The 9,914-nt window shown below is 36.0% G+C and overlaps 1 protein-coding gene across 3 annotated transcripts in view; it reads left to right on the forward strand.

Annotated features, from left to right (window-relative positions):
- Positions 1-9,914, forward strand: part of PLA2G4A (phospholipase A2 group IVA) — a 160,799-nt gene that overhangs the window by 14,296 nt on the left and 136,589 nt on the right. For 2 of the 3 annotated variants that reach the window (XM_067728953.1, XM_067728955.1), the window contains exon 2: positions 9,594-9,696. In XM_067728953.1, the coding sequence (XP_067585054.1) occupies positions 9,664-9,696 (33 nt within the window). In that variant the 5' untranslated portion in view covers positions 9,594-9,663. Of the gene's footprint in view, positions 1-5,531; positions 5,649-9,593; positions 9,697-9,914 lie in introns of those variants that run through there. The other variant, XM_067728954.1, reaches the window with a different exon arrangement.

The following is a 9,914-nucleotide window of genomic DNA, read 5'->3' on the forward strand; positions in this document are numbered from 1 at the left end:
ATGTGGGAGAGAGGTAAGGAGGGTTTTGGGTGGCTGGGTGCCACCGGTGAGAGCCTGAGATGCGATGGGGCATCTCCACTGTGGCTGCAGCTCATGGCCTTTTCCTAGAGCGCATGTTTCTACCCCCATTTCTAGACATCTCGGCCCTTTTGTGGTTTCAAATATCAGCTCAGGTATTTATTTGCCTTTTCTAGCAAGCCTTGTTTATTTTAAACCAATTGAATCTTTCTCTGCTCTGAAACTCCAGTAGATATTCCATACATATTTGTCAGGTTAAATAATGAACTTTCAATAATACAAATTTGAGAGATGAAGAAGCAGTGTCAGTGACCTAGGAATAAAAGCAGAGTAGAAAAATTCAATTCAAAAGGAATAGTGTGGATGGACATCAGTGAGGGACCAGGCGTCTCACTGTGGGACCTGAGAGTCATGTACCATACTCTTGGGTTCCTGGCTTGAGAAATAGACCCAGTTCATTAATCTTTGCCTTTATATCTGGTGGCATGCTTGTTTATTTCCTTGGGAACAGGGCAGTTCTCTTAACAGGTTTTCTGTACTAAACTTAGGGTACAGCCTGAGAGACAGTTCTAATATAAAGCAGCTCATGTACTTAATTCTTATTGTTTCTTCATTCCTCTGTGCCTGTGGATGATATCAAACTCTTTGCTTAGCCTAGGTTTAAGAATTTAAAACTTTATTAATGCCCTAGTAACTTTAGTAATGCCTTGGTATAGATGAATGATGATGATGGAAACAATAATGCACTTCATGCCTTCACGCTTTTAGAACATTCTTCTATATCCAGAATAATGGAGAAAGCTTTGAATTTTGAAGCAGATAAATCAGAGCCGTATATATATAATTTAATGGATCAGAAACAGCAGGACTTTTTAATCTCTATTAAAACTCTTTGTTGAATATGACAAAGTACACAGTCTTTATAAAATGTGCTCAACAAATTTACCTACTTGAATTTCTTAGAAATCTCTGTAGAACCAAATAAGTCTCAGGATTTTGGGGGAAAGCATCAGTTTCCCAAAAAACAATAACAAATGATGATTTTGTATATTTATGGCCCACTAGGTACTATGCTTAATAATTGACATACTTGTTCTCATTTCATCCTCCCACTGCCTCTGTGAGGTGTGGGGACCATTTCCCCTATTTTATAGGTAAAGAAACAATCGTAATTGTTTTGGGGCTCCATGAACTGCACCCATATAAGACAGCAAACTTAACTGGTCAATGTTGTGTGTGTTCTGATGCTCCATCCATTATCTGTTCCCCATCTCTCTCCCTCTCTTCAGGCTTTCCTATTCCCTAAGACACAACAATATTGAAATTAGGCCCTACAGTGGTCTTTAAGTGTTCAGGTGAAAGGAAAAGTCATGTGTCTCTCATTTTAAATAAAAAACTAGAAATAAGTTTAAACTTAGTGAGGAAGGCATGTTGAAAGTTGACATCAGTCAAAAGCTAGGCTTCTTGTACCAAACAGTTAGCTAAGTTGTAAATGCAAAGGAAAAGTTCTTGAGGAAATTAAAATGCTACTCTAGTGAACACATGAATGATAAGAAAGTGAAGCAGCCTTATTGCTGATATGGAGAAAGTTTTAGTGGAATGGATAGAAGATCCAACCAGCCACATTTCCTTCAGCCAAACCCTAATCCTGAGCAAGGCTCTAACTCTCTTCAAGTCTATGAAGACTGAGAGAAGTGAGAAAGTTGCAGAAGAAAAGTTTGAGTCTAGCAGAAGTTGTTTCATGAGGTTTCAGGAAAGAAGCCATCTCTAAAACGTCAAAGTGCAAGGTGAAGCAGCAAATGCTGATGTAGAAGCTGCAGCAGGTTATCCAGAGGATCTAGCTGAGATCATTCATGAAGGTGGCTACACCAAACAACTGATTTTCAATGGAGATGAAACAACATTCTAATGGAGGAAGATGCTATCTAGGATTTTCATAGCTAGGGAGGAGAAGTCAATGCCTTGCTTCAAAGTTTCAAAGGATAGGCTGATTTTATTGTTAGGGGCTAATGCATCTGGTGACTTTAAGTTGAAGCCAGTGCTCACTTACCATTCTGAAAATCTCAGGGCCCTTAAGAATTATGCTGAATCTACTCTGCCTGTACTCTATAAATGGAAACACAAAGCCTGTGTGACAGCATATCTGTTTAGAACATGATTTACTGAATATTTTAAGCCTACTGTTGAGACCTACTTCTCAAAAAAAGGATGCCTTTCAAAATATTACTACTTCTCACTGACAATGCACGTGGTCACCCAAGAGCTCTGACAGAGATGTGCAATGAAATTAATGTTGTTTTTATGCCTGTTGACACAACATCAATTCATTTGACTTTCAAGTCTTATTCTTTAAGGAGTACTCATTTTTGTAAGGCTATAGCTGCCATAGATAGTGATTCCTCTGATTGATCTGGGCAAAGGCAATGGAAAACTTTCTGGAAAGGATTCACCATTCTAGATTCCATGAAGAACATTTGTGATTCATGGGAAGAGGTCACAATATCAACATTAAAGGAAGTTTATAAGAAGTTGATTCTAACCTTCATGGATGACTTTTAGGAGTTCAAGATTTCAGTGGAGGCAGTAACTGCAGATGTGGTGGAAATAACAGGAGAACTAGAATTAGAAGTGGAGCCTGAAGATGTGACTGAATTTCGGCAATCTCATGATAAAACTTGAAAGGATGAGGAGTTGCTTCTTATGGATGAGCAAAGAAAGTGGTTTCTTGAGATTGAATCTACTCCTGGTGAAGATGCTGTGAAGATTGTTGAAATGACAGTAAAAAGTTTAAAACATTACATAAACTTAGTTGATAAAGCAGTAGGAGGGTTTGAGAGGATTGACTCAAATTTCATTTTGTTTTAATATTTATTTATTTAATTTTTTGGAGGGGGCTGTGTTGGGTCTTAGTTGTGGCACGCAGGCTCAGTAGTTGCAGCATGCAGGCTCTGTAGTTGTGGTGCATGGGCTTTCTAGTTGTGGCCTGTGTGCTTAGTAGTTGCAGTGCATGGGCTTGGTGGCCCCACGGCATGTGGGATCTTAGTTCCCCAACCAGGGATCGAACCCATGTTCCCTGCACTGGAAGGCTGATTCTTAACCACTGGACCACCAGGGAGGTCCCTTGACTCCAATTTTGAAAGAAGTTAGACTGTGGGTAAAATGTTCTCAAACAGCATTGCATGCCCTAGAGAAATTCTTCTTGTAAAGAAGAGTCAATTGATGCAGTAAACTTCATCGTTGTCTCATTTTAAGAAATTGCTACACACACAAAAAAGAAATTGCCCCAACCTTCAGAAACCACCATCCTGATCAGTCAGCAGCCATCAACATCGAGGCCAGACCCTCCACCAGCAAAAGATTATTATTCGCTAAAGGCTGAGATGATGGTTAGCCATAAAGTATTTTAAATTAAGGTTTGTACATTGTTCTTTTGTATACAATGCTACTGCACACTCAGTAGACTACATTACAATGTAAACATAACTTTTAAATGCACTGGAGAACCAAAAAATTTTTGTGACTTGGTTTATTGAGATATTTGCTTTGTTGTGGTGGTCTGGAACCAAACCTGCAATATCTCTGTGGTATACTTGTGATAACCTCTTATTTTCCTGTTGTCGTGTAACTCTAGGCAGGGAAAGAGAATGACAAAACACTCTAGTCTGTGTTTTGTTTTTTTGTTTTTTTTTCTCCTTTCCCAGAGAAGTCCATCTTGCCCTGACAACATGACTAACAGGGTTTTGGACAGACCACACAATATGAAGCATTCACTGAAAGTCAACAGTTGCATTGCACAGGCAAGTGTGTGTTGAAAAGTGTATCTGCATTTCCCTTTCATTAGTGTTCAGGAAGTTTCTAATTACAGGGCAGCCAAGGAAAAAAAAAGAAATTATGAGCTTCATATCTCTTGCTTCAGACTTAAAAGACTGTATACTCACAAAGACTGGTTATTCAGCTTAGTTATAAAAAACAAAAAAACCCAAAACTGCTGTTTTATGAGTATTCATTCATGATATCATTCATGATACATCATTCATGATAGTGGTTATGCAAATTAGTTGCAATAATGTTTCCAGGCTAAGCTAGTTGTTTGGGGAAAGATATTTTCCTGGTATTTAATGTGGCTAGGTGGACAGAAATGCCTTAATTTCACAGAACCTAAAATACCTACTGTTACTGTTAACAGTTTAGGGGGAAAAAGGATGAATGGGTGCCTATTTGTAACTGGGACTGAAAATGTCATCACTGTCTGGCAATAATGACCAATGATTTTATTCTGAAGAAAGTGAACCTTACCCAATAATTTTCCCATATGACTCCTTTGTTACTTCTTTTGAACATAACTTTGGAATGAAAATTGTACATATAAATTACATCTATCCTTGTGTATTGGACTTTTAAACTAATTTTTTATTTTGAAATAATTTAAGGTAAGAAATTGCAAAAATATGGAACTTCCCTGGCGGTCCAGTGGTTAAGACTTTGCCTTCCAATGTGGGGGGTGTGGGTTTGACTTCTGGTCAGTGAGCTGAGATCCCACATGCCTCACAGCCAAAAAACCAAAACACAAAACAGAAGCAATATTGTAACAAATTTAATAAAGACTTTAAAAAAATGGTCCACATCAAAGAAAAATTGCAAAAAAACTTCCATATATTCTTTACCCAGATTTCCCAAATATAATATCTTGAATGGCCATAGTTCATTATCAAAACCAGGAAACTGACATTGATAGAATGATATTAACTACAAACCTTATTTGGATTTTATTAGGCTTTTGTATGTATTAGATTTTATCGAGCCTGACAACCTCTGCCTTTTGATTGGAGAGTAAAATTCATTCACATTTAATATTATAGTTATCTGCAGTGGTTATGTTCCAAAGACTCCTGGTGGATGCCTGAAATCTCAGGTATGCTGTATCCTACATATATTATGTTTTTTCTTATTCATACCTATGATAAAGTTTAATTTATAAATTAGGCACAGTAAGAGTTTACCAACAATAATTAATAATAAAATAGAACAATTATAGCAATATATGTAATGAAAGTTATATGAATTTGGTCTCTCTCAAAGTATTTTATGGTACAAATTTAATACCTTTTCCACCTTAGCTAAGCACCTATCGGCACTGTAGCAGTAACGTTTGCAGTTTGAGGTGTGACAGCAAAACTAGCACGGATTTCTTTTTTCTTCTTCACAGTTTCACAGATAAAAGATTCCTTCCTACTGTAGATCTTAGCACCCTCAGCATACAATTTTTTTTTTCTTTCCTTAAGTTGAGAACATTCACCTTTTCATTTATAGGAAGCACTTTACAGTTTCTCTTTGGCATATCCGAATTGCCAGCATCACTGCTCTTGTGCTTTGGGACCATTATTAAGTGAAATAAGGGTTACTTGAATTCAAACACTGAGATACTGCAACAGTCAGTTTTATAACCAGGATGGCTACTAAGTGGCTAATGGGTAGAATACTTTGGACAAAGGGATGATTCATGTTTCGGGTGGGATGGAGCAGGATATTATGAGATTTCATCATGTTGCTCAGAACAGTGCAAAATTTTAAACTTATGAATTATTTCTGGAATTTTCCACTTAATATTTTTGGACTTCAGTTGACCACAGGTAACTGAAACTTTGGAAAGGGAAACAGCAGATAAGAAGGGACTACTATATTATAGTTATGGTTGGATTTCCCTCTGCCATTTTGCTTTCTGTTTTCTATATGTCTCATTTCTTTTTTTGTTCCTCTGTTCCTTGTGTTAAGTTGGTATCTTCTAGCAGACCATTTTAGTTCCTTTGTTGATGTTTTAATATATTTTATGTTTAATATATTTTTGAGTGATTTTCCTAGTGGTTACTCTAGGAATTATTTCTAGGTGCACCTTAATTTATTACAATCTACTTTATGCAAATAATAATTCCAGTAAAATATAGAAACTTTGCTCTAACATAGTTCCAATCCCTCCCCACTCCTTTGTGCTGTTATTATCATATATATTAATTCTATATATGTTGTAAACCCAACAATACAGTATTGTAATTTATTGCTTTACATATTCCTTTTCTTTTAAAGAAGATTAAGAAGAAAAGAGAAAAATTGTATTTATAAAATATTTTATATTGATGTATTTATTTACAATTTCTTTCTTCCTATGGATTCAATTACCATCTTGTGTTCTTTCCTTACTCTGTTATAGCCCCAATTTCTTCCCCTCTTTTGTACTATTATTTTCATATATATTACATCTTTAAGTCCAACAACACAATTTTATTATTATTTTATGTAATTGACTTCTAAATCAGTTAAGAGAAGAGAAAAAATATATGTATTTATACCATCATTTAAAATTTTCTATATACTTACCTGTATCAGTGCTCTCTATTTCTTTGTGTGGATTTGAGTTACTATCTGGTGTCACTTCCTTTCAACCTGAATGTTTTCCACTATTTCTTGTAATGCATATCTCCTAGCAAAAAAAATTATCTCAGTCTGTATTGATGTGGGAATGTCTTTTTTTTTCTTCTTTTCTTGAAGGATAATTTTATTGGATATAGTATCCTTGGTTGACAGTTTTATTCTTTCAGCACTTTGAATATGTCGTCCAGTTGCCTTCAAGCTCCATTGATGAGAAGTCATCTATTAATCTTATTTTGGTTACCTTGTACATGATGAACCTTTTTTCTTCTGTAACTTCCAAGATTTTATTTTTGTCTTGGATACTCAACAGATAGAACTCAACACATAGAATATGTCTAGGTTTGGATCTCTTTGTATTTTTCCCACTTGGAACTGGTTGAGCTTTTCAACATGTTTTTAATCAAATTTGGGAAATTTTCAGCCATTATTTCTTCAAATATTTTTTCTTTCCTTTTTTTCTCTCCCCTCTGAGATTCCACTTGCATATACATTAGTGTAGTTGATGTTGTCCCCAGTCTTTGAGGCTTTGTTCATTTTTCTTCATTATTTTAATTTTATTTTTCTGTTCTTCAGATTGAATAATCTCTATTGAGGCACCTTTCAATTCACTGATTCTCCTACAAGCTCACATCTGTTTATCCTCTCTAATAAATTTTTCAGTTATTTTTAAAATTAATTAATTATTATTATTATTTTTTGGCTGTGTTGGGTCTTCGTTGCTGCGTGTGAGCTTTCTCTAGTTGAGGCCAGCAGGGGCTACTCTTCATTGCGGTGCGCGGGCTTCTCATTGCAGTGGCTTCTCTTGTTGCAGAGCACGGGCTCTAGGCGCATGGGCTTCGGTAGTTGTAGTACACGGGCTCAGTAGTTGTGTCTCGTGGGCTCTAGAGCACAGGCTCAGTAGTTGTGGTGCATGGACTTAGTTGCTCTGCGGCATGTGGGATCTTCCCCAACCAAGGCTCGAACCTGTGTCTCCTGCATTGGCAGGCAGATTCTTAACCACTGTGCCACCAGGGAAGTCCTCAGTTATGTTTTAACTCCAGATTTTCCATTTGGTTATTTTTTCTAATGTCTGTATTTCTTTATTGCTATTTTCTATTTGATATGTTATTGCAACATACTTTCCTTTAGTTCATGCTTTCCTTTAGTTCTGTGAACGTATAACAGATGCTGTGAAATATTTCTTAAGTTCATAATCTGGGGTCCTTCAGAGATAGTTATTATTGACTGCTTTTTTCCCTGTGTGTGGCTCATGAGGTCACAATTTCCTGTTTTTCTTTTTTGTTTCTAGTGGTTGTTGTTGCTGAAAACTGGGTATTTTAGATTATATATTATAGCAACTCATGGATTCTGATCCTTTCTCTGGGAAGTTTACTGTTGCTGTTTGTTTGTTTTAGTGACTTTCCTCTGCTCGTTCTATGGAGTCTTCCCCTACAATGTTCAGACTCTGTATCAGCTCAGTTATTTTCCATTCTTGTTTTTATTTTTAAGCTTAGTAAGGTAGGAAAAGAGATACCCCTGAATGGATTTAAAGAACAAAAGGATGTTGCTCTAGGATAAAGTGCCATGAGCGATGTTTTTAAATATCTATTTGCCTTGTAGTTTCTAACCTAATAGACCTGAGCAGTTAGCTGTTGTACACATGCTTCCCACTTTTGGCTTTAATATATAGAGAGCCTCTATCCAGGTCTTGATGCAGGATATGGTAGTGACAGTAGTAGTGGTGAATAGTTGGGTGGTAAACACAGGGGTTATGAATGGAGTTGCTAGAAATGAGAAGAAGAAATAAAGTTGCTGACACCAAACTTTGGGCGCCAGTAACAAACTTCCTCTAAACATTTTGAGTACTAGTCTTACACCTTCTGGAATTTCACTTATTCTGCTTTTTTTTTTTTTAATTAGAGAGTGATATTTAACATCCTTTGACGTTAAGGATAGTTAGGAATGAAAAAGAGAGACATCAAAAGAGAGTGTCAGTGCTAGTCTGTGAATTTCGTTCATACATAAACCTGACATAATGTAATATCCATCCATCCATCCACCCATCTATCCAACAAATATTTATCCTGAACCTACTATATTTTTAGGCATAGCGCTAGGCCGTAGGGATGGATAACTCTTTGAACAAGATAAATGTGGTCACCAACTTTATGCATCTTTAATTCTCTCAGGAAAGGCAGACATTGTATAAGTGGAATGAAAGGCTTGAAAGAGAAGTACAAGGTATAAATGGAACCAGTGACAGGCAGACCAAACGTATTCTGAAGATCATGGAAGGCTTCTCTGTCAAGGTGACGTTTAAGCTGTGTCCTGGAGAATGGGTGGGCTATATCTAGTGAACAGTTGCCTACAAGGCTCTACATGATCTGTCCATGACTATTATTTCCAAACTCATCATAAGCCATTTTCACTCTTGCTCACCATTCACCAGCCACTTGTCTTCTCTCAGTTCCTCAAATTGCCCGCCTGGAACACTATATTCTAAATTCATTCCGCCTCACCTTCTATAGTTAGCTCCTTTCCAGAGATCAGGTCTCAGGTTATTCTCTAGTTCCACTTTTTGCTTGTTTCCATCATTTTGTACAGCACTGTTTCTAATTGTTTAATATTTCATTTAGCTGCTTTCAAGTTAAACTGGTACTTCAGAATGAACAAACATTTCTTTTAAAACATCAGCATTAAAATTGAAATTTAACATGAATATGTTTTTAAAATTCTTAACAAATAGCTAAAGTGAAAAATGTTCCTTTTTTATTGTGAATTTGTGTAATACTGATCCAGTTAAGAAAACAAACAGTGGCATGTGGTTTTTTAATTATAAATAGTACAAAAACAATTTTAATTTTCTGTAATTTCAATATATTTCTCATGAAATACTTGGCAAATGGAAAAAAAAAATCCTGGAGTTTCCCAATAATTACTCACAGAATAAATTTGAAGAAAGAAATATGGAAATTAAGAAGTACTATCAGAATATGTTTATCCTTTCCTAAATTATGTGAGTATACCCATGCATATAAACAATTAAGGACCTCAATCTAACTGGTTCCCTTGGGTAGAGTTTTACTTCCTAAGGTTCACACCCATTATCATCTAAATCTTGGGAATACATCCAAGAGAAGGCTTAACAATAAGGATTGTTTATTTTGTAGGTTTTAAAGAAGCTAGAGTGCCAGAGAAGACTTTTGAAGCGTGAAGAGATTTCCTGTAATTGAAATCAACATGTCATTTATAGATCCTTATCAGCACATTATAGTAAGTCATTTACTGTTTATATATTCTTCTGGGAGGGGGCAGACATACTTTTGTGCATGAGTATTGCTGATGTTGCTAGTAAAGTATAAAACTCTAGGAAAAGCCTTGGACTTTTTATGAAAATCATATGAACTTAGTGTGTTTCAAATAAGGTAGAATCTGTAATAAAAGTAACTCATCTCCTCTTTTTATCACTGTAAGTTTACAGAAAAGAGGGA

This window comes from Pseudorca crassidens, chromosome 2 (assembly GCF_039906515.1).
Source record: "Pseudorca crassidens isolate mPseCra1 chromosome 2, mPseCra1.hap1, whole genome shotgun sequence".
Classification (NCBI taxonomy): domain Eukaryota; kingdom Metazoa; phylum Chordata; class Mammalia; order Artiodactyla; family Delphinidae; genus Pseudorca; species Pseudorca crassidens.